Source organism: Dreissena polymorpha, chromosome 12 (genome assembly GCF_020536995.1).
Source record: "Dreissena polymorpha isolate Duluth1 chromosome 12, UMN_Dpol_1.0, whole genome shotgun sequence".
Lineage (NCBI taxonomy): Eukaryota > Metazoa > Mollusca > Bivalvia > Myida > Dreissenidae > Dreissena > Dreissena polymorpha.
This window is the reverse complement of record NC_068366.1, coordinates 2,433,996-2,459,723: the sequence shown is the minus strand read 5'-3', so window position 1 is coordinate 2,459,723 and position 25,728 is coordinate 2,433,996. Positions and strand designations below refer to the sequence as shown.

Sequence of the window (25,728 nt, the reverse complement as noted above, 5' to 3'; positions counted from 1 at the left end):
TTTACGGCTGGCTAATTTAACCTTCGACCGGTCATTTTCCAATTAATGGGCTGTATTTAAAGCGTTTGTTTGAAATAGTTGTTTAGAAGCAGACGTCACGATGCCTCCACCTAAAAAAGACTTACACAGTGCCAAGTAGACACAAGTCAAAGAACCCTCGCCGATTTTTGTAGGCGAATTCAAGGTAGAATGAAAAATCCATAAATAGACCCATTATATACGATCAAAACTTATTAGTTGATGTGAGAAATCATGCATAACTCAGCAGAAATCATTTATAACTCAGCACCTTGCATGTAATCGGTAGACTTTGTAGATGTTCTTCTGCATTTATTAACTGCTGCTACTTGGAGTTGCTTTGTTTATACCAGTACAAAATCGGTAATATTTATAAAGATGATTGTGTGAGATACGTGTGTCGGACACGTTTGATATATAACGTGCTTTTTTTCAAATTAATACTGTGTATTAGCAATGGATAATTGTACACGCCTTTGTATAAAGAAGAGTTATGAATTTGAATATAAGCGTGCACACCAAGCCCTTGACCTAGCGCATGACTCTGACTTTAACTCTTATTCAGATTGTTGAAATAAAAAAAGTTGCAATTAAAATGCATTTTTTTAATTTTAGAGATTTCAAATAAATATTTCATTTTCTATGACAAATGCTTTATTACTTTCATAAAAAAAAACACCCTAAAATGCGCCAGATCACCATTTCACTCCATTAATTCATTTTTTCCCCATACCCCCCTGAACGGACCCCGCTCGCCGCTTCGCGGCTTGTGAACACGGCATGCCGTGTGCATTATAGCCGGCTACTCTGTTACTATCGCTGGCTACTCCGTTTTTTACGGACAACACTGCTGCGTTCAACATATTATTATTCTTAATTAAAGTTGCTAAATGTCTGAAGGCAACCATTTTTTGAAACACAGTAACATTGAAAGTGAAACCAGTCCACATTTCTCTACCTCAGACCATCCATATCGAATCTCAACCAATTTACAGTAATATACACTTACACATGATTATCACTTGTTGTATACCAGGTACATTACCTGATAATTCTTAACAAGGGCTGTGCGTAAAGCATGCATGCCCCCCATATGGGCTCTCCGTTGTAGTGACAGCCATTGTGTGAATATGTTTTTTGTCACTGTGACCTTGACATTTGACCTAGTGACCTGAAAATCAATAGGGGTCATCTGCCAGTCATGATCAATGTACCTATGAAGTTTCATGATCCTAGCCATAAGTGTTCTTGAGTTATCATCCAGAAACCATTTTACTATTTCGGGTCACTGTGACCTTGACCTTTGACCTAGTGACCTGAAAATCAATAGACGTCATCTGCGAGTCATGATCAATCTACCTATCAAGTTTCATGATCCTAGGAATAAGCGTTCTTGAGTTATGACCCGGAAACCATTTTACTATTTCGGGTCACCGTGACCATGACCTTTGACCTAGTGACCTGAAAATCAATAGGGGTCATCTGCGAGTCATTATCAATCTACCTACGAAGTTTTATGATCCTAGGCATAAGCGTTCTTGAGTTTTTATCTGGGAACCATTTTACTATTTTGGGTCACTGTGACCTTGATCTTTGACCTAGTGACCTGAAAATCAATAGGGGTCATCTGAGAGTCATGATCAATGTACCTATCAAGTTTCATGATCCTAGGCATAAGCGTTCTTGAGTTATCATCCGGAAACCATTTTACTATTTCGGGTCACTGTGACCTTAACCTTTGACCGATTGACCTGAAAATCAATAGGGGTCATCTGCGAGTCATGATCAATCTGCCTATCAAGTTTCATGATCCTAGGCCTAAGCGTTCTTGAGTTATCATCCGGAAACCATTTTACTATTTCGGGTCACCGTGACCTTGACCTTTGACCTAGTGACCTTAAAATCAATAGGGGTCATCTGCGAGGCATAATCAATGTACCTATGAAATTTCATGATCCTAGCCCCAAGCATTCTTGAGTTATCATCCGGAAACCACCAGGTGGATGGACCGACCGTTAGACATACGACAGACCGACCGACATGTGCAAAGCAATATACCCCCTCTTCCTCGAAGGGGGGCATAATTATCCAGCACTTCAATATTTGAAAGCGACTTCTGACCGAAAATGACCAAAATGTGTCTTAAGAATTGCATAAACACAACCGGCCACCATTGTCTGAAGTGTCAAGGTCGCCAAAATTGCATTATTGTACACTGGATACGATGGGGTCTTACGGGGTATTCCCATTGGCACGCTTAAACAGGCACAAGGTTGTTTAAAACACAGCACGTACCGGGAAGCACATTTTTCGGCTTCGGTCATTTCCCTTCTCAAAATAAAATACACTTTTTAACAAAATACGCTTTAAAAAGTGTATTTTTTCTGCATTTTTACCGAAAAGTGTATTTTTTCTGCATTTTTTTCATAATTAAGTGCACTAAAGTGCATTTTTTCTGTATTTTCATTATCTTTAAGTGTATTTTACTGTACTTTAAGTGTATCTTCTGTAGACAAAGTGCATCTTTTTATGCAATAAGTGCATTTTTTTTATGAAGTGCATTTTTTGTGCATATTAGTGTATCTTCTGATTTGCAAAAAAAATATTCTTTTTGTACAAGTGTAGTTTTAGTTAAAGGACAGAGATATAGTGTTTAATAGGAGGATTGTACTGAATTCATTTTTATCTTCACATAATGTTTATGGTCTTATTATTACAATTTGTCAGCTCATAAAATATGTGAATCAGTAGAGCAGCTTTTAAAGGGAAAAGTACAACTAAATCAGGCTGTGGGTAAATAATTAAAAATATTGAAAGTGTCAAAAAAATTATGTGGGCTTGCCAGAATCAATTATATCTCCACAACATAAAAAACAAGTATTTGAACTTTCTTACACTGATATTTAACCCCAATTCAATTAATGTCTACCACATTGACTATTAACATACATTTTAAAAGACAATTTAAATAATATTTATAATATTATATTTATTTCCTAACACCATTCAGTATGTTATATTGAAATATTCACAATTAAATATAATATGCTAAGTGTGCTGTGTATTATTCAATAAATATCAGATAAGATCAGGATCAGATAAGAGATCAATTAGCATCATAAACACTAATCCCTATCAGTGCTCCATCTAGCCAAAACAAAGGGGTGTTTATAGAATTTTGATTGGTTCTGGGACCATCTACTTGAAAACAAACCACTTTTGATTGGTTGGAGCACAGCAAGTTATTTGGAGCACAGGAAGTTATTTTTGTAAACAATTTGATTTCAGCAACTTAAATTGAGCTAAATTTTTAGGAATAATTCAGCAACATTAATTCTAGTGTCAAATGTCTTAAAATTCTTTCAGCACATGAACTATTGTGTGATGAAAACAATGAGTATTTACTACAATGTGTAAATCAACAATAAGTTTGTTGCAAACAAGATTCAAAGTGGGTGGTTAAAGTGATCAACAACTGCCGTTTTTGTTTTTTTGGAATGCTGAAGAACAGCTGTAACAGGTTTGTATTTTCATTTCTGCATCTCTTTTTAATTAAATTAATTATGATCATTATCATATTTATGTATTGTCACTGGCAAATGTAACTGAATAAGTAAATGTAATGCAATTTTAAGGAAAAAAACACCATTTGAATTATTATGGCTGTATTTTATGGTTATTGTCATCTTAAAATTTATTTATACCTATTTCTTGCCATTAATGAACAGATTTCTCTCCCCCATATTTAATCAGAACTTTAATATTTTATATTTGAAGGTTAAACCCCAAGGTGAAATTTACATTGATAGGAAGATCCATTGGACAGAATGTGCATCATCGCCTGCCAAAAAAGGGAGCAAAAAGGGGACTACCTGATGTATGGACATATATACCAGGTTTTACCCTGCACAAGCAGGCCAACTTGAGGGGAACAGGAGTGGGAAACCGTGCCCTGTAGCTTGTCCTTGACCAAGAAAAGATGGATTTGTTGAGAGGTAAAACTATATAATAAAGGTTATTGCAATTCAAAGACGTCACACTTCCGACCAGTCCACACAGCCAAAGGAGACCACATATATTAGTACATTTATTAACAGAATTTTCTATCAAACGTAATTTCTTATTATTTATGAAAAGCGTTAAGTCACATGTGATCACGAGATTAAAATTGCAAAAATAAACAAACAAAAACAACAAGCCAACAAACTTGTTTTGATTTAAATTTATGATATTTATAGCAACTGTTGAACAAGATTACCATAACAGCAATATTTAACACTTACATTATAAAATATCTTTCAGGACCTGATCTCAAATGAGATCATGCACGAGAAGTGCCTCGCAGACCATGACAGTAGTATTCAGACCTGATCAGCTGGTGAAGTGCTCTATAAAGGGTTGTTGATGAATGCATTCTTTGTAAGGAACAGTGTATAACAACAAATATAGTGACAGGGGCTAAGCTGCTAAATATTGTCAGCATGTATGCAGTGATTTTCTTTGGGAATTCAAAACAACCTGTACGTACTGGCTCTCAGAAGGGCATGTTTTAGCGCAATAATGAACAAAAAAGGAAGATCTTAAGAATAAGGTATAGATTTATATAAATTTCATGAATACTGTTCATTCATCATATATTAGGATCCAGAATATGATTGAATTAAATGTGCTGCTTTTGTCCATATTAAAAAGGGATTTGGAATTAATGTAATATATAAAAATCTAGTAAATGATAGGGAAAACATTTCAGCTTAAGGAGGGGAAAACTTTAATATTTTTGAAGTGGAAACCACCTGTATTTGGCTGTTAATCAGTTCCCGGTAATCAGAGGGGAGAAAAATCACTGGTATGAGCTTGATATTTTCAATTGTTAATTCCAGATAGGCAATAGCCCGTTTGAATCCTCTCTTTTATGTAGATATGTAACATTTGTTTTTGTTTTTTAAGGTTTAACATTCTAATAAAAGTGTGTATTTATCTATTGAATTGTACTTTTTGTTTTTTATGTATGTGTTTACACTAACCTTTCATTTAAAGAATGAATGCTGACTTCAAAATGCTGGGATTTTTTTTAAATTTGGTTAATTTTTAAGCATATTAATTTGAAGTGATGAAAAGTACACTTGAGCGTATAATGCGCTTAAAAAATTTACTTCCAACACTTCAAAAAGTGTATCATTTGTATGACTGAAAATGCACTCAAGTGTATTAATGCGCTTAAAAATTCACTTTTAATATTGTAAGGTGTATTATTTGTATGACCGGGAATGCACTCAAGTGTATTAATGCGCTTAAAAAAATTCACTTTCAATTTTGTAAGGTGTATTATTTGTATCAGTGGAAATGCACTCCAAGTGTATTAATGCGCTTACAAAAATTCACTTTGAATACTCAATGAAGTGTTTTATTTGTAAGTCTGGAAATGCACTCAAGTGTATTAATGCGCTTAAAAAATTCACTTTGAATACTCCATGAAGTGTATTATTTGTAAGAGTTAAAATACACTCAAGTGTATTGATGCACTTGAAAGATTACTTTAGTTACTGATAAGTGTATTATTTGTATGACTGGAAATGCACTCAAGTGTATTAATGCGCTTACATAATTTGCTTTTAATTCTGTAATGTGTATTATTTGAATGACTGGAAATGCACTCAAGTGTATTAATACGCTTTAAAAAATTTACTTTGACCATGAAGTGTATTATTTGTATGTCTTAAAATACACTCAAGTGTATAAATGCACTTAAAAATAAACTTAAGCGCACTTATTATCATGATAAACGCACTTAAGTGTATTATTTCGTGGAAAAAAAATACACTTAAATGTATAAACACACTAGTAAAAAGTGTTTTTTTTAACAGATTAAAATGCACTTGTTAAGCAAAAAATACGGTGCCAATAACATGCGCATTAAATGCGCATTTAATGCACATTAAATGCACATTTAGTGCACTTTTTCGAGAAGGGTTCGGTCGGAAATTGGGATTTTTTTTGAGAATTGGGAAAGAAGAAACGGAGACGGGTGATGCTCCCCAAAGGTTTTTTGTCACAATATTGCACTATATATTCAAATAAAAGGACACGTCTTGAGGGGCATAACGTTGGACAAAATAACAGGATGGATGGTTTAGCAACTTAAGAATTTCAAAGGGCCATAATTCTCTAAATAAATCATCTAACCAGAGCCCACAAAAACATGTGCATCTCCTCAAGGTAGTTAAGCTTCCCATAAAGCTTCATTGAATTCCAGTCAGTAGTTGGGGAGAAATAGCCTGGACAAGAATTGCACTATATGTACAGTTTAAGAAAATTTCAAAGGGCCATAACTCTGTGAAAAATCATCCGACCATAACCGGCTGATAATATGCACGTCTCCTGTTGGTAGTGAAGCTAACCATAAAGTTTCATTGCATTCCCGTCATAAGATGCTGAGAAATAGCTCGGACAAGAATTGCACTATATGTACCATGGAAAATTTAAAAGGGCCATAACTCTGTGAAAAATCATCCGACCAGAACCGGCTGATAATATGCACATCTCCTTATGGTAGTGAAGCTTCCCTTAAAGTTTCATTGAATTCCAGTCATTAGTTGCTGAGAAATAGCCCGGACAAGAATTGCACCATATGTACAGCTAATGGAAAATTTCAAAGGGCCATAACTCTGTGAAAATTCATTCGACCAGAACCTGCTGATAATATGCACATCTCCTCTTGGTAGTGAAGCTTCCCGTAAATTTTAATTGAATTCCGGTCATTAGTTGCTGAGAAATTGCCCGGACAAAAATTGTTTACGGATGAACATACGGACGGACGGACAGACGAAGCGGCGACTATATGCTCCCCCAAAAATTGTTAGGGGGGAGCAAACAAATGTGCATATTTGGCATTGGGAATAGGTCCGACTATCGGACCCGTGAGATAGGCAGAAAAAGGCCTGGAATATCTACTTGAAATTCGAAAACGATCTCCTTATAGAATCCAAATATCTGACACTTAATATTTCTCATAGTTAAAATACAGAAGTAAATACACACAAGAAATTTCAAAATGTATGATATACAAACAACTGTCAGACTATTTGGAATTTAAATGCAAAAAAAAACAAGATGTGTTTGTGAAACACAATGTCCCCCTATATGATTTTTGACATTGTAGGATGACCTTGACCTTGTGAAGGATGACCTTGACCTTTCACCACTCAAAATGTGCAGCTCCATGAGATACACATGCATGCCAAATATCAAGTTGCTATCTTCAATATTGCAAAAGTATTCATAAAATAAGCGATTTGGGCCACATATATTTGACCTCTGACCTTGAAGGATGACCTTGACCTTGACCTTTCACCACTCAAAATGAGCAGCTCCATGAGGTGCACATGCATGCCAAATATCAAGTTGCTATCTTCAATATTGCAAAAGTATTCATAAAATGAGCGATTTTGGCCACATATAATTGACCTCTGACCTTGAAGGATGACCTTGACCTTTCACCACTCAAAATGTGCAGCTCCGTGAGATACACATGCATGCCAAATATCAAGTTGCTATCTTCAATATTGCAAAAGTATTCATAAAATTAGCGATTTTGGCCACATATATTTGACCTCTGACCTTGAAGGATGACCTTGACCTTTCACCACTCAAAATGTGCAGCTTCATGAGATACACATGCATGCCAAATATGAAGTTGCTATCTTCAATATAGCAAAAGTTATTGCAAAATGTTAAAGTTGGCGCAAACAGACAGACCTGAACAGACCAATAGACCAACAGACAGGGCAAAAACAATATGTCCCCCACTACTATAGTGGGGGACATAAAAAACCACAGCATAAATAAATCAATTTTGAAAAAGAAACAACAACCAAAACAACAACTGTGAAACCATTATTAATCGTCAGGCATTAATGTTCGTGTATTACGTCAGCAGACCGATTGACGAATTCAAGATCCTAACGAACAATTATGTCCCATATTTAAACAAATTAAGAATGAATTACCAAAGGCATGAGGCACTAAAATCCAACGTAATCCACGCATACATACTCCGTCTGTTTCGTAATCAAGATAAATCCGGTTTTGACACAAAAGGGTGTAGATTACACAGGTGTACTTAACTGTCACGTGACATTGCACTTAAACGCGAATGCAGAACAGCTGTAACGACTGCGTTGACTTCGTTTAGGTAGAATAGCAATGATTAGCGCTTATTGTTAACAACTTTATTACCCATTGTGTATATTGTGTTTTTCAGTGTTGTTGCAGATAATACAGCCTCCACGCAGCGGATCCGGATCAAAGACAATAAACGAAATTAAAAGATGATGATGTGTGATCAACAACTGACTTGTATACATTCTCCTAATTGATTACAAATTAATACAGAACATATCTATTTTTGTTTGGTTGTTTGCTACAAAAAAAGGTGTAAAAATAGCTTGTGCATCGTTTATGGGCTATCAATGTGTTTAAATCATTGACAGCTTTGACAAGTTTTATGATACATGTTTCAAATAATTGTTACTAGTAGCAATTGAAAACGTAACAGGTAAAGAGAAATTAGCAATCATGACGATTAGTTCCACCAAACGTACATGTAGGGTAATTGTTTACAGAATTTATTTTTTTTTCGCGATTTTCAGGAAATCCCCTGAAAGCACGTTTTTCGAATGACTGATTATGATGCAATCAAACATTGTTTGTATCCTATTGCATTCAATCTAATTTAAACGCATTCGTCCATTGTTTGTTACAATTAAATCTGAACTGTGCCATATGAAACCACTGTCCCATAATGCACTGTTAATTTGACACTTCAGAAACTTATTGTACTTAAAGTGATAAAATATTTACGATGTAAAACTCTTGAAACTTTATTAAAAACTGACCAAATAGTTTGCTAACACTAATTTCAACCAATAATCTTCGCACCTTCTCTTATTTGTGCCGATAAAGGTAAGATTGTCATTACCGGGGTAGATTGGTCATGATAATAAATGAATGAGACCAATTTGCAATTGGCTTCACTGTTTTAATTTTAAAACACTCGTTAACGGTTAATTAGTCCCATTAATCCGCTAATCATTGTAATAATACACATATGGGGACCGATTACTGATCATCTGATAACAAAAGACTAGTATATTGACATGTGACAAACAGGCCCCACCTCCTGCAAATGACTCTCAAGTGTCCTCCCTCTTTCCTTACTACGATTTATCGCAACCGCGAAATATTTCGGACAAACAAATCGGACATTGACTGAAGCATTTTTTATTTTTTCTTTCAAAGTCAGGAATTGGCGAATTCAAGTGATAGCGAAAACGTCATTTTTATAAAAATGACGACATTTCGTGCTGGGCAAAATAAATTGTTTCACAGTATTTAACCAAACAGTTGTTGTGCTTCTTAAAAATGTGATTAATTGTTGTTGTTTTCTTATAACACAATCGTTCACATGTTGGACAAAGTTTTTTTAAACTACCAAAATATTCAGACTCACCTTGCAATGATAATTCAAATTGAAACAACAATAAAACCTGTTCAAATCACAAATCTTTGATAATAACACACAAACTACAGAATGACTGCAAAGTTGCAAACTGTAGTCAGTGGTGTCCATCTTATATATCAAGAAAAGGGTTTTTGATGTGCAAACCCAGTTAATTGGGGCCAGTTTCCTAGAAAATGCAAGCCTGTAACACATGGCTATTCAATGAAGCATCAATCAACACTATTTACTGCAAAGATCAAAGCACATGTATAACTGAGTTTTATATATATTGTCAAAAGTGAATAAAAGGTCAGATAAGATTCATTTGTAACAATTTTGTTGTTTTATTGGTTTTACCACTATGCTGAATTTCTGCAAAATAAATATAACAATCTGAAGTAATGGCAATAATTAATGAGAGTAATGCGATAATTGTTCTTAGATATTTGGGTTGGTAATGTTCATAAGAAGAAATGTTCTGACCAAGTTTCAGGAAGATTTGACTATAAATGTGATTCCTAGAGTGTTTACAAGGTTTTATTATAGCCATATTAGGAAAACTGCATTGCTCCCTGGCGCCCATATTTTTTAACGGTCCGGAACCATTTCAAACTCAACTGAGCTATTATTGAGACAAATGTTATGACCAAGTTTCATGAAGATTGGACTATAAATGTGACTTCTAGAGTGTTAACAAGGTTTTACTTAAGCCATATTAGGAAAACTGCCCCGCCCACTGGCGGCAATGTTTTTCAGTGGACCGGAACCATTTTCAAACTCAGCCTAGCTATCATGATTTAAAAAGTGAGAAATCTTACTCTAAAAATACATTATTTAAGAAAGCAGAGTGGTTCGATAACGACTGCCGTCTAGCAAAATCTGCATATTTCAAAGCTCTTATGGAATACAATAAAAGCAGATCAGATATCGATAGAGCGCTTATGATAAATAACAAATCATTGTACAAACGTACTGTTAAATCGAAACGTCAGCAACATAAAAGCAAAAAATTAAAAGAAATCGTTAGTCTTAGACACTCAAAGCCTAGAGATTTTTGGAAGCTTTTTAGTAAAAATAAAACTAGCATAAGTGATTCTTTGTCCATTGATGATTTTTATAATTATTTTTACTCTCTCCAGAACGATTTAAAACACGTAGATCATATCCAAGCAGAACAATTTTGCATTTCTTATAATTTTAACATTAATAACGGCAGATTTGAAGAATTAGATGGTCCAATTACCACTGATGAAATCGATAAGGCAGTTAATCGGCTTAAACGTAATAAATCGTGTGGCTGTGACTATTTGTTAAACGAATATTTCATCGAAAGTTTAGATATATTATCACCACATCTATTAAAGATATTTAATGCTATACTGAATTCAGGTCATTTTTCTCCAGAATGGTCAAAGGGATTCATTGTGCCTGTTTTTAAAAAGAATGACCATGACAATGTAGGGGGATTACTCTGGTAAGCTGCATGTCCAAACTTTTTACGAGCATTCTAAACAGTCGTTTAAATAACTGGATTGAAAATAATAACATTTTAAGTGACGCTCAATTCGGCTTCCGGAAGGGCCGCTCGACTTCTGACGCTATTTTTGTACTTAATCAGGGGTTTTTTTTACTAAGAAAGTGACGCCGATATTCGGCGTCTTCCCCTACCAGAATTTTTCCCCTCAAAATACAATTTCCCCACCAAAAATATCATTTTTCACCAAAATATAATATTTTCTTTCAAAGAAATGTTTATTTTTCCTTTGGGCATTCAACAAATTATCCAATTTGCACCATGTACAACGATCTTTCTCTCTCTCTCCAGACGAACACAAAAAATCTGGGAATCCCAGTTATTCTAAATATAGCTCTTAAATAACGTTATGTAAACTGGGCAACTAATCGTAATAATCATGTGACTATTTAACTGGATACCGGTCTTGCGCGAGAAGGGTGTTTCGTCAATAAATTACCAGAAACCAGTCGAATTTTCATCCGGGCTATGTGCAAGCCAAGATATAAACGTGAAAACAGAAAAAAATGTCTCACAATTGGCGTTCTTACACAAACAAAATAAAACATTCGGACTCGGAAGATACTGAACGCATCGAGGTATTTTTTAAGAAAGAATCATCGAAAACCGATATAACCCATCAGGATTCTGAGGTAATCAACATCGAACATTGTGAAAGTGAAAGTAGACAATCGGCAGCTGCTGCTCCTTTCCCTTCCAATACTGTAGCAGATCAATATCGTCAACCCATTCATCATGAAATTGAAATCACAAAATTGACATCGTCCCCCGGCCCCAGTACAGAAATATAGTTGAAAACATTTCCCATAATTAGATCTACACCTGCAACTTAATTAAGGACTTTGACTTTAATACGTGTTAAATGTGTTTTAGAACAAAAAGGACGGAGACAAGCCTCTTTTGATGAGTTATAGACATTGAAATGAACAGTTTTTATTTTTTCCCCTAATATGTCTCTTTCGCACTCTTTTTCCCCCTTTCACCCAGCGTCCAGCGTCTTCCCCTTTCTCTAAAAAAACCCCCCGACTTAATGCTATTATTCAAAATGTCGTGAATTCTAACGGACGTTTGTACTGTTGTTTTATCGATATGAAACGTGCATTTGATTCGGTCTATTTAAATGGACTATGGTATAAGCTTTACAACGCAGGTATTAACGGTAAATTACTAACGCTCATCAAAGACATGTATCATCAAGTTAAATGCTGTGTAAAAAAGTGTAATTCATACTCGGATTTCTTTAATTGTGCGATTGGACTCAAACAGGGAGAGGTACTCTCGCCGGTGCTGTTTTCTCTATTCTTAGATGACCTTGAACTATTTTTAGAAAAAGACGTCAATTCTGGACTTTCATATGATGACTTGATATTTATACTTATGCTTTTTGCTGATGATATGGTAATATTCGGCAAGTCTGTAACTGACCACCAACAAAGTATTAACAACCTTAGCGAATATTGCGATCTTTGGGGTCTAGAAGTTAATATTAGCAAAACTAAGGTAATGGTATTTAGAAAAAGAGGACCGACTTTTAACAATGAAAAATGGTCATTTAAATGTGAAAAGTTAGTTATAGTTGATGACTTCAATTACTTAGGAACAGTTTTTAATTACACGGGTTCGTTTTTACTAAACGCTGAATCTCTTTCTGGGAAAGGACTTAAAGCCCTAAATGTTTTAATGATTAATTTAAAAAACCTTGATATCAAACCTAGTCTTGCTTTTCAACTTTTTGACGCATTCGTGGGTGCGACTTTAAATTATGGTTGCGAGATATGGGGATTTGATAAGTTTATCGAAATAGAACGTATACATCTTAAGTTTTGTAAAAGGCTCCTAGGTATCAAAGCATCTAGCAGCAGCATGGGAGTATATGGGGAACTAGGAAGGTATCCACTTTGCATTAACAGAAATGTTCATATAATAAAATACTGGTGTAAACTTATCCATTCAAATAACATAATCATATCAAAATTGTATGAACGCTTCAAAAGTATGAAACTATGTAAAGGCAATTGGGCTTTAAATGTGAAGAAGTAATTGGATACCTACGGATTTTCATACGTATATTACAATCCCTCTTCGGTCAATCTCGATACCGCCCATATTGTATTTAAGTCAACTGTTTTAGACGTTTTTAAGCAATCCTGGTACAATTCGATTAATAATAGCAACTCATTAATGACATATAAATTATTTAAATGCACCTTTGAGTTTGAACCATATCTTGATTATTTGCCAAACAAATTGCTTATATGTGTTTCCAAATTACGATTATCGTCGCTCAAACTAGCAATTGAAACAGGTAGACATAACAATATAGAGAGATCACAGCGAGTATGCGCAAAATGTCAAGTCAGAGATATTGAAGATGAGTACCATTTTATCATGATATGCCCAGCCTTCAATTCACTGAGAAAAGAACTAATCAAAGCCTACTATTATAAAAGACCAAGTATGTTTAAATTTGTTGAATTAATGGGTACTTCAAACAAAACACAAGTAAGGAACCTGAGCAAGTTCATATGTAGAGCCATAATGCAGCCCCACCCAGCTAACTAACCCTGGATATTCAAATATTAACTAATAAATTCCCCTTCATCTAGTAGTAGTGTATTTCCCAGGCCATTTTAGCGTGGCGAAAAGCCACGCCGCCCTCCCGGATCGCCACGCTGCCCTTTTCAAAGGCAAATTTCGCCACGCGCCCTTTTTTTCAAAGGCAAATTTCACCACGCGCCCTTATCGATAACATCTTTATTGCCTTACGATCTAACTTGGTCCGCATAATCAGCTTCCTTGATTGTCTGTGACGCTCCGACTGTGCTTGATTTACTCAAGAGACGTCAACGTCTAATCGACTATATTTAATTGAGCAGATTTAATCTATAACAGTGCTCGATTTATAGGTAGGTCTTACTGACTGCTCCAAAGCTGTGAATTAGTCATGCGTGAATAACCCCGTGTCAGTATCAATCGATATTGCCGGAGGCTATGTTATACCAAGCGCACTTAATTTTCGCTCGGCAATGTGTACTCCTCCAGAATATAATCATTACTTCAGAGATTTTTTATGAAAAACTCGATGTTTAATTCTCGTGTCAATTGTGCTTTGCATGCATTTTTCAGTTATATCAAAACAAATATTTTTACGCATAATAACATTTAAATTCACAAACAAATTTATTCTTTATCGTTTTCGTCTTTAAGATAATTAGATCTAATAATTAATTATTGAAACAATTACTGAGACGTATACTAATTTAACAAAATGCGAATCGCGTATACGATTTAACGTTGCTTTGCGCACCTGTCGCTTACATCATTTGACATTTTATCAACATGGCGGACTATACAGAATTAAATTGTGACTCGGCAAAAATGGCAAATAACGTCGTAAACGATTGAATTTACAGTGGAGATTATACATTTAGAAGAAATTAATGAAATGTCTGTGATAATCAACGATGCATAAAAATGTTTTAGATAGCAACAACATTATTTATTTATTTGTAATCTACTCAGTGGATGTATCATGTCACGGAAACGAGTGTTTGCATATTGTTAGCGATCAATTTACTCGCAATGTTATTTTAAACATCTGTCGAGATTATCGTTAGAAAATGGGATAAGACAAACATGGTTTCATTTATATGTTAGTGGATCTGTGTATAATCAGATTCATATGCATATATTGCTTTATTATGTTTGTCGTGCTGTACAGTTTATTGAAACAGCATGGAACTTAAATGTACATTGCAAGGTAAATATATTAATATAAATCATAGTAAGTTAAATACATCTATTACAATTAAATGTGCTTGTTTATATGTTATTTTTTCCACAACTGCTTCTGATGCGATTACATGTTTCCCCGTGATTCAGGTATATAGGGAACGTTTTTGCCCTTTTTTGCCTAAACTGCGCTCTAAAATGCCCTTTTTGAAAGGAATGTGCCATGCCCCTTTGCCTTCCTGGGAAAAACACTAAGTAGTTGGGTAAATAAACTCGTCTTTTTTTTAATGTTTGATGGTCGTACTATGTTCAACCTCAACATTCGTCTGTACAAGTTCTTAGTACATTCACCTTATTCATCATCTGAATATGTTAGCCTAGCACAACTTAAATATTATTGTTGCATATTTTGAAAAATGTACAAAAAATAATCAAATTTTGTACAATTACCTTTTGTTTTTAAATTATATATGTTGTACAGTTTAGTATATTTCAAATACTTCACTTATAGCCTTAACGCATGATCAAATTTTACTTATCTTGAACAAATTTGTTAAAATATTAACTAACTAATTTTTCTTCATTTTTTTTCGTATCAAGTTGTCTTGTATAACGTTTAAATAATTGAACTATATTTATGGTTTTCATCCTCCAATATTTCTATGAAAGTTAATAACAAATAATTGTTTTCATCATCTGTATATGTTAATCTAGAGAAACACGAATACTATTTTATTGTGTTTTTTTTTGTTTCTTATTAGTATTTAAAACAAATCTTTATTATATACAACTTATTAATTAAAATCATGTATGTATGAATATGATCTTTACGCGATCAATATGATATTTAAATATTCTTATTTGTTATCACGTTGACATAATGCTTTGTATACATGTAACTATTTTGTAATGACAAAAAACTGTAAAGTTTACGTCAATAAAACATTCTGTCTGTCTGTCTGTCATTATAACAAATGTACTGACCAAGTTTCATGAAGATTAGACTATAAATGTGACTCCTAGAGTGTTAACACGGTTTTATTATAGCCATATAAGCTAACTGCCCCGCCCCCTGGTGGCCATATATTTCAACAGACGGGAACAATTTAAGAACTCAGCCGAGATATCATTAGAACACTATTTTCTGATCAAGTATCACGAAGATTGAACAAAAATTAAGACTTCTAGAGTGTTAAAAGGTTTTAATATAGCCATATAAGGAAAACTGCCGTGCCCCCTGGCGGCCATGTTTTTCAACTGACTGATACCATTTTCGAACTCAGCTGAGATTTTAGTGAGACAAATGTTTTGACAAAGTTTCATGAAGAATGAATAATTAATGTGACTTCAAGGGTTTTTCAGCACTCTCTGCGCCTCCGGAAAATGGAGGCACTCCCAAAGCAAATGGACCCCATCCCAAAACAAAACAAGCAAATTCCTTGAATTGATATCCCCTTCTGATACTTCTGGACACAAACGTGTTATATTTGCCACTAAAAAAGCATTTTTTTGAAGATACAAAGGGCCATAACTCTGTTATTATCAGATGATGTACAATGCCATTTGGCGTGCATCATCCTAGTATCAATATATATACTCATTCAAAGTTTCAATGAAATCCGCAAAAGCACTTCCAAGATATGGCTCCGGACACATAAGTGACGGACAGACGGACAGCCGGACGGACAACGCCAAAACAATATCCCTCCGCCTCTGGCGGGGGATATATACTCGTACCAAGTTTCAATGAAATCTGCCAAAGCACTTCCAAGATATGGCTCCGGACACAAAAGTGCCTATAGTAAAAAGCATTTTTTCAAGTTACAAAGGGCCATAACTCTGTTTTTAACAGATGGTGTACAATGCCGTTTGGCGTGCATCATCCTCTTATGCATATATATATACTCATACCAAGTTTCAATGAAATCCGCCAAAGCACTTCCAAGATATGGCTCCGGACACAAAAGTGCCTATAGTCAAAAGCATTTTTTCAAGATACAAAGGGCCATAACTCTGTTTTTAACAGATGGTGTACAATGCCATTTGGCATGCATCATTCTCTTATGCATATATATACTCATACCAAGTTTCAATGAAATCCGCCAAAGCACTTCCAAGATATGGCTCCGGACACAAAAGTGCCTATAGTAAAAAGCATTTTTTCAAGATACAAATGGCCATAACTCTATTTTTAACAGATTGTGTACAATGCCATTTGGAGTGCATCATCCTCTTATGAATATATATACTCATACGAAGTTTCAATGAAATCCGCCAAAGCACTTCCAAGATATGGCTCCGGACACAAAAGTGCCGGACGGACGGACAACGCCAAAACAATATCCCGCCGCCTCTGGCGGGGGATAATTATATAAAAAAATTCCAATTTCCAAAAAAAATAAAAAATTTTTTTTTAAGAATTAAGTGTCTTATAACTTGTGTAACCAGTGTTTGTTTTGGTCAAAAATATCTGCAATAAGGTTTTGACTGTACAGTTTTTATCTCAGAGTGTAACTGTAACTGAAAAACAAAACTGCAGTACTTGAATAAACGTTGAACATGCCCAATACATGTATTTCATCTGTTTATATATAGAAGACAAAATAACAAATAAGGCCATCCTTAAAAAATTGTATGTTTGGCATAACCCGACCCAGGTAAATTTGCGTGGGTCAGTAGGTAGGGATTTTATTTTTTTTAGTAATTGTTTTTTCTGACATTGAACTCCGACCTCTACCAAACTGAAAGGTAATTATCAAATAAAGCTCCAAGTCTTCTGCCTCATGAAAGGAAATTGGTCAAGATTTTTCTGCACCGTCCATATCATTGCACGTGTATTAGTAAGTATATTTTTTCTATAAAGAGCTTCTTTTCATTTACTTATTTTTTATACGACTTTTGCCATCGGCCGTTATATTGTAGGCAGACGACAATATCAACTGTGTATTCCATTATCTGAGCATGAATGACCCAATATTACCCGATAGCGAACTCAATGTTGATTGGCCCGCTACCATATGCGCTTCAAATTGTTCATGGAAACCAAGAGAAAAATAGTTAAAAAAACCACTCCGTATTAAAATGGCGGATGTTTTCAATGAAATTTAACGAGATTTAAGCATATTCGCAAATGATATTTTTCTAGGGACAAATTCGCTATACTTTCGCAAATGGCAACAACAGTGCGAGACCTGTAGTAGTGAACATTTATTCCAACAAGGGCTGTTTGTTAAACATGCATGCCCCCCATATGGGCTCTGCGTTGTAGTGACAGGCATTGTGTGAATATGTTTTTGTCACTGTGACCTTGACCTTTGACCTAGTGACCTGAAAATCTATAGGGGTCATCTGCCAGTCATGATCAATGTACCTATGAAGTTTCATGATCCTAGCCATAAGCGTTCTTGAGTTATCAACCAGAAACCATTTTACTATTTCGGGTTACCGTGACCTTGACCTTTGACCTAGTGACCTGAAAATCAATAGCGGTCATCTGCCAGCCATTATCAATCTACCTACGAAGTTTCATGATCCTAGGCATAAGCGTTCTTGAGTTATCATCTGGAAACCATTTTACTTTTGCGAGTCACTGTGACCTTGACCTTTGACCTAGTGACCCCAAAATCAATAGGGGTCATCTGCGAGTCATGATCAATCTACCTATCAAGTTTCATGATCCTAGGCATAAGCGTTCTTGAGTTATCATCTGGAAACCATTTTACTATTTTGGGTCACTCTGACCTTGACCTTTGACCTAGTGACCTGAAAATCAAGAGGGGTTGAGCGAGTCATGATCAATCTACCTATCAAGTTTCATGATCCTAGGCATAAGCGTTCTTGAGTTATCATCCGGAAACCATTTTACTATTTCGGGTCACCGTGACCTTGACCTTTGGTCTTGTGACCGAAAAATCAATAGGGGTCATCTGCGAGTCATGATCAATGTACCTATGAAGTTTCATGATCCTAGGCCTAAGCGTTCTTGCGTTATCATCCGGAAACCACCTGGTGGACGGACCGACCGACAGACCGACCGACATGAGCAAAGCAATATACCTCCTCTTCTTCGAAGGGGGGCATAATAAAAACACGTTCGCAATGCTCTCGCTGTCGTTTGCCATTTGAGTCATTTGCAAAACTATTCAAAATTTGGCTCAAGAAAAATCTAAATTGCGAAAATGCGAAAATCTAGTAATATTTTGTTGAAAACATCCGCCCTTTTTAATCCGGACTGGTTTTCTATATTTGTCTCTTTGTTTCAATGAAAGTGTTTGCAATACGAACAGTTAACGAAACCTGGTCTGTACCCGATTAGACGTTGCTTGATCTTATTGGTAATGAAGTGCACATGGTAGCTGGCCAATCAGCATTGAGCTCGCTTACACATGACATGACATTATGGAATGAAACGTGAGAACGGGTGGAGCTATTGGATAATATTGGGTCATTCATGCGCAGATGTTGTATACTTTGAATACACAATTTATATCGCCATCTGCCTCCAAAATAGCGACCGGTCAGAAAGTCGTATAAAGAGATAAGCAAATGAAAAAAAAACGTGACAATACCCTTCAATAAATATTTCTAAGCTGACCACTGTTTATCTTTATACCGAATATTTATACCGATCTGAATTAAAGAGTGATAATTAATTAATTATTAGTATGGCGATAATATTACACATCTCTGCCGATTGCCGAATTGAATTGAATGGTGATAATTAATTAATTTTTTTACTCCCAAACTATCCTTATCGACAGCAGCGTATTTTAATTAAAGGGATACGAGAAAAACAAGAGAAGTTTAATTGTATTTAAAGTCTAATTAATCGCATATGCATATGTCAAATAAATAGGCGACTCAAATAAATACCGGTATGCGTTTTGTTCATTGCTATTCTAGATATCCTTGAAATAGCATTCAATTAAATGACGCAAATAACCAGAAAGGATAAAAAGCGGAAAGGACAATTTTAGCGGAAAGAAGTTTAGGCGAGCAAAAAAAAAAATTTTTTGAAAGTAACAAAAAAAAATTCAGTCGGTCCGGTTTTAGTGGGTCGGTGGGGTAATGCCAAACAAAAGAATTTTTAAGGATGGCCTAAAAATAAATTTATTTGTTAAACCACTGAATTATTTAAGCATGATAAATTCACAATTTTTTCCTTAATGAGCCGTTTCATCGAAGCAAAAATTCTCAAAATGGCAAATTTTGTCGAAAAAAAAATCCCAATTTGGTCAGACTCCTTTTCCCAAAATAGGCAGAACAAGAGATGTGTTTGTCAGAAACACAATGCCCCCTACTGCGCCGCATTGAAATAACATTTCTATTTAACATTTGGCAGGTATAGAAACCATCTCCCTTTAAAGGTTATTATTTCCCTTGAATTTTGTCCAATCCAACTGGGGGGGGGGGATGTAGGGGGGGGGAGGGTCTCACAGTCAATTATTACTATGTAAGACATCACTGACAACCAAGGCTGTGGTTTAAAAGAGATCATAGCTAGAGTTGATCATGTATTTATGGACATCAGTCCACAGGTATGTAATGAACATCAAAGAAATTATAATTATATCATTTAAAAAACACTTTGACAAATCAATCATTTGGGTTATAAATAATAAAAATAATAAATCTGTACAGTAACTGTGAAAAGAACTTCAATTCTTGGTAAGGAAATGGCTCTATATCAGAACAAGAGTTCCGCGGTCGGAGATGACCGCATTGAAGCCGGATTTTTGATTTAAATGACAGGAAAGTACCTTTCGTGTTTTTGTCAATGCAATACTTAAATTACTGAAATATTTTAATTTTTAACATTCAAGGTCACAGTGACCTTGACCTTCAATGACCTTAAAATGACCAATTGTCATCTACTAGTGCTGGCCAACCTTCATGTCCAGTTTGAAGACTGTAAGTCCAAGCATAAGAAAGTTATACCATGAAATAAGAATTTTAACATTTTTACATTCAAGGTCACGGTGACCTTGACCTTAAAATGACCAGTGGTCATCTACTAGTTCTGGCCAACCTTCATATCAAGTTTGAAGACTCTAGGTCTAAGCATACCAAAGTATTAACAACTTTAACATATTTACATCCAAGGTCACAGTGACCTCGACCTTCAAATGAATGACCTTGAAATGACCAGTGGTCATCTAAGTGTGCTTGCAAACCTTTACGTCAAGTTTGAGATTCTAGGTCCAAGCATACCAAAGTTACAACAATTTTAACATTTTAACATTTAAGTTCACAGTGACCTTGACCTTCAAATGAATGACATTGAAATGAATGACCTTGAAATGACCAGTGGTCATCTAAGTGTGCTTGCAAACCTTTACGTCAAGTTTGAGATTCTAGGTCCAAGCATACCAAAGTTATAACAATTTTAACATTTTAACATTGAAGGTCACAGTGACCTTGACCTTCAAATGAATGACATTGAAATGAGCAGTGGTGATCTTCTAGTACTGGCCAACCTTTATGTCAAGTTTGAAGACTCTAGGTACAAGCATACCAAAGTTATAACATGGAATAAGAACTTTAACATTTTTACCTACCAAAGTTATAAGAACTTTAACATTTTTACATTCAAGGTCACAGTGACCTTGACCTTAGAATGAATGACCTTGAAATGACCAGTGGTCATCTAAGTGTGCTTGCAAACCTTCATGTCAAGTTTGAAGACTCTATGTCCAAGCATACCAAAGTTATAACAATTTTAACATTTTAACATTTAAGGTCACAGTGACCTTGACCTTCAAATGAATGACATTGAAATGACCAGTGGTCATCTTCTAGTACTGGCCAATCTTTATTTCAAGTTTGAAGACTCTAGGTACAAGCATACCAAAGTTATAACATGAAATAAGAACTTTAACATTTTTACATTCAAGGTCACAGTGACCTTGACCTTCAAATGAATGACCTTGAAATGTCCAGTGGTTACTTACTAGTTCTGGCCAACCTTCATGTCAAGTTTCAAGACTCTAGGTCCAAGCATACCAAAGTTATAACAACTTTAACATTTTTACATTCAAGGTCACAGTGACCTTGACCTTCAAATGAATGACCTTGAAATGTCCAGTGGTTACTTACTAGTTCTGGCCAACCTTCATGTCAAGTTTCAAGACTCTAGGTCCAAGCATACCAAAGTTATAACAACTTTAACATTTTTATATTGAAGGTCACAGTGACCTTCACCTTCAAATGAATGACCTTGAAATGACCAGTGGTCATCTGTTAATCCTGGCCAACCTTCATGTCAAGTTTGAAGACTCTAGGTCCAAGCATACCAAAGTTATACCATGAAATAAGAACTTTAACATTTTTACATTCAAGGTCACAGTGACCTTGACCTTCAAATGAATGACCTTGAAATGACCAGTGGTTACTAACTAGTTATGGCCAACCTTCATGTCAAGTTTCAAGACTCTAGGTCCAAGCATACCAAAGTTATAACAACTTTAACATTTTTTATATTGAAGGTCACAGTGACCTTGACCTTCAAATGAATGACCTTGAAATGACCAGTGGTCATCTGTTAATCCTGGCCAACCTTCATGTCAAGTTTGAAGACTCTAGGTCCAAGCATACCAAAGTTATACCATGAAATAAGAACTTTAACATTTTCGCGCACGCCGCCATCCCGCCCGCCCGCCCGCCCCCCGCCCGCCCGACAACATCAATCTATAAGCCGAGATTTTTTCGAAAAAAATCCGGCTAAAAATGGAAACAATAACGGGCGTCACGTTTTTGTTCATTTTTTTACAAATTGAAGTGATTAAACTGAAAATCTTGTACTTGTAGACTTATTTCCTTTAACAAAAAGATACATAAAATAAAATGTATTTCATAGTGAAGGTGAGTATGACATACAAATATTTGTTGTGGAAATTGTCATTAATTTAGGACCTCCTTCAAGTGGCATGTCTAGTAAGGCATGTCAAAACATTTTAAAGTGTCTCAATGGTGCAGAACTACAGTATGTGCTGTTTTGGTCATGTTTTGAAACAAAAATGTTTTTTTCTGCTCTATTTTTGCATGTAAATGTAATTTAAGCACTATTAAGTTAAAAAAAACTGGAGTTCTAATTGTTGGTTGCGGCTGTTATGCTGTCGGTCAAAATAAAACAAAATCGTCAAATTATTCTAGGGTTAAACATTGATAAAGAGATTCGTTCAAATTTACATAGCTCTTAAACAATCTCAACTGTTGATTTATAATACTAATTTGGGAAAGAAACGTCTTTTCATTTTAAAATTGAACAATTTTCTTGACGTTGTCCGCTGTCGGTCAATAACGTAACCTCCGCTACTTTGCTCTACCGTGAACATAATAGCAGTGCCCGTGCTATTATCATGCTGTTTATTGTTTTATACCAACACCGTTTGCCAAATACGTCATCAATTGATGGGTACACGCTTTAAGATGGAAGAAAACGAAGTTAGTGGAGTGTCGGTAAAACCTTTTTCCAACGGTAACGTCCGTCACTAACAATGGTAACGTCCGTCACTTAAGCTAATTTTTGTTAATTACTAACTTGCGAAGTCATCTGATATAATGTTGCATATATCATCTTATTTTTATTTAAATGTTAATGCGGAAAACGATTATATTGTGTAAACAATGGTAAATTTCACCAACTAAGAAACGCCCGTTACTGTTTGACAGAATGTATGTGTCACAGATGCTATGTTTGACACCATCGTAATACAAACAAGCGTCAAACGTAACTTCCGAATCAAATTTAAAATGAAGACAGTAATGCAGACTTCGTTGGTGGCTTGTTATCATCAGATTGTCATCTTTAATGTTGTTGCACTTAAAATACAAAGTAACAATCAGTAAACAATGGGTTTAGAATATTTGGACATATTCCTTCGTTATGTAAAATGCCCGTTATGTCTTGACAGCCAGGGGTGGCGAAATCAAATGTTCGAGTTGCCCGAGTCGTACATTTGCTTGTCTGGGCAACTGATTTTTTTTCCAAATAAGTTGTCCGTGGACAACCAGTCGGGTCAAGGAATACAAAAAAAAGCATTGTATTAAAGCCGTAATTAAGTTTTACAAAACCGAATGTTGACACGCGATTACATTGTCAGTGCTATTTGCGGAGCAATCAAGCTAAAATACGGGCACCCTCCTGTGCAGTGATCTCCCTTATTTTATAAGAGACCGGGAGCATGCCGCATTTTCAACATTCGGCCAGACAGTATAAAGGCTGGTTTGCTCGTTCATTCCGTATCTAAATATTGAATGTTCGTCTTAAATTTTAAAATGCATTAATACCAAATGTTCGCTAAATTCTAGCATCATTTTTTTCTCATGTTTTACTTCATACAAATTCGAGCATAGCCGGATAGTTACGTTGCATATGGCAATGGCTGTCATTAAAATTCGGAAATGTTTGTCGGATTACACATTTACTTATGCTCATTTGAGAATAAAACTAAAAGTTTACAGTTGTGTGTAATTAATGACACAAGTCTTTGTTAAAACGCTTAAAGTGATGAAAAAATGTTTTGACAATACACAAATGCACAATTTCAACGATGATGACACCGTTGCCATCATCAGTTTTCTAAGTAACTGGCCACGATTTTATCTTGGAGGTGTACACCGTAGGGTCTGTTAGAATGGTACACGTGTAGGTATAACAATAAATGCGTTTATAATTTATATAAACATTAACGGACAAGTGTAGTTCAGCAACGGACAAGTTAAATTTCCTAAATGGTTGTCCGTGGACAAGTATAGTTTTTTGAGATTTCGCCACCCCTGACAGCTATCTTGTCACTAAGTCCAAGGTAAAATAAAGTTTATTAATAAAATTTAGAGGCTGCTTCAAAATGACTTTGATTAGCATTAAAGCCACACACCTTTAAATGAAATACATGGCATAGTAAATTTAGGTATAAATAAGAAACATATTTTATCTATGCCAATAAGAATATATCTGGTTGTTACAAGGTAGAAATCCGTTTCATTTGCGCTTTAAAACTTATAAAATAAGTTTGTCGAAAGGGACGTATACGTCTAGAAATCCTACTTTTGGTTTTAAATGCGGTACCGTTTGAAAAATAATGAATTACATGCTAAATAAGCTATAGATTTAATTTTATCTATCTCAATAAGAATATATCTGGTGGTTACAAGGTAGAAATCCGTCTTTTTGCGCTTAAAACTTAAAAATAATCGCTTTTGTCGAAATGGACGTATAAGTATTGAAATCTTACTTTCGGTTTTAAAATTTAAAACAATAATAAATTACTTGCTAAATAGGTTTTAGGTTTAATGACAATTTTGCACAATATCAAATTGCATCTATAAGTATTGATTAACATGTACTTCATTTCAAGATGTGTGGCTTTAACCTATAAACAGTCATATTTCTGCCTGACTTAAGCAACCACCTGTGTCTAGCAGCTCTACTTAGGCCTACTGCATATTACTGGTTTTACAGTCTACATTATAATATTTATGAATATTAACCATTTCAAATTGCAAAACAGTTAACACAGTGATAAAGGTGTCCAACTTACTGACAAGTCATTAAAGTTTGTTGAGTTTGTTGTTGATCTTTTCTACTTAAAAATTTTAAAACATCAATTGAATTCATTGATATTATATATATGTGTTTTCATTTTATAAACTCACAAAAAGAGCACTGATTTTAACTTTTTCAAATAGTTGCAGACATTCAGACATGTATTCGTTTAAATATAAATAAGTAAATAATTATGGTCTTATTATGTATCATATTGATCTGTTACTGTGATAGAAATATGACTTCATTTATTTCAATTTTCCATGTTTACTATGGATACTCGCTGTACCCTGAATCTTCAGTTCAATTTAAAACTAGTAAATTGTGGTATTGCTTAAATGTAGTAATGACATTTTCACCAAAAAAACTGAAAATATAATACATCATTTTAACACATTA

General features: G+C 35.0%; 1 protein-coding gene across 6 annotated transcripts in view; it reads right to left on the bottom strand.

The window, feature by feature from the left end:
• LOC127854041 (uncharacterized) overlaps window positions 1-25,728 on the bottom strand; it is a 90,013-nt gene that overhangs the window by 25,805 nt on the left and 38,480 nt on the right. Inside the window, exon 1 of one of the 6 annotated variants that reach the window (XM_052388973.1) lies at window positions 8,025-8,080. The exons of the other annotated variants lie outside the window; for them this stretch is intronic. Within the exon in view, the coding sequence (XP_052244933.1) occupies window positions 8,025-8,033 (9 nt within the window). The 5' untranslated portion in view covers window positions 8,034-8,080. Of the gene's footprint in view, window positions 1-8,024; window positions 8,081-25,728 lie in introns of those variants that run through there. 6 annotated transcript variants of the gene reach the window in all.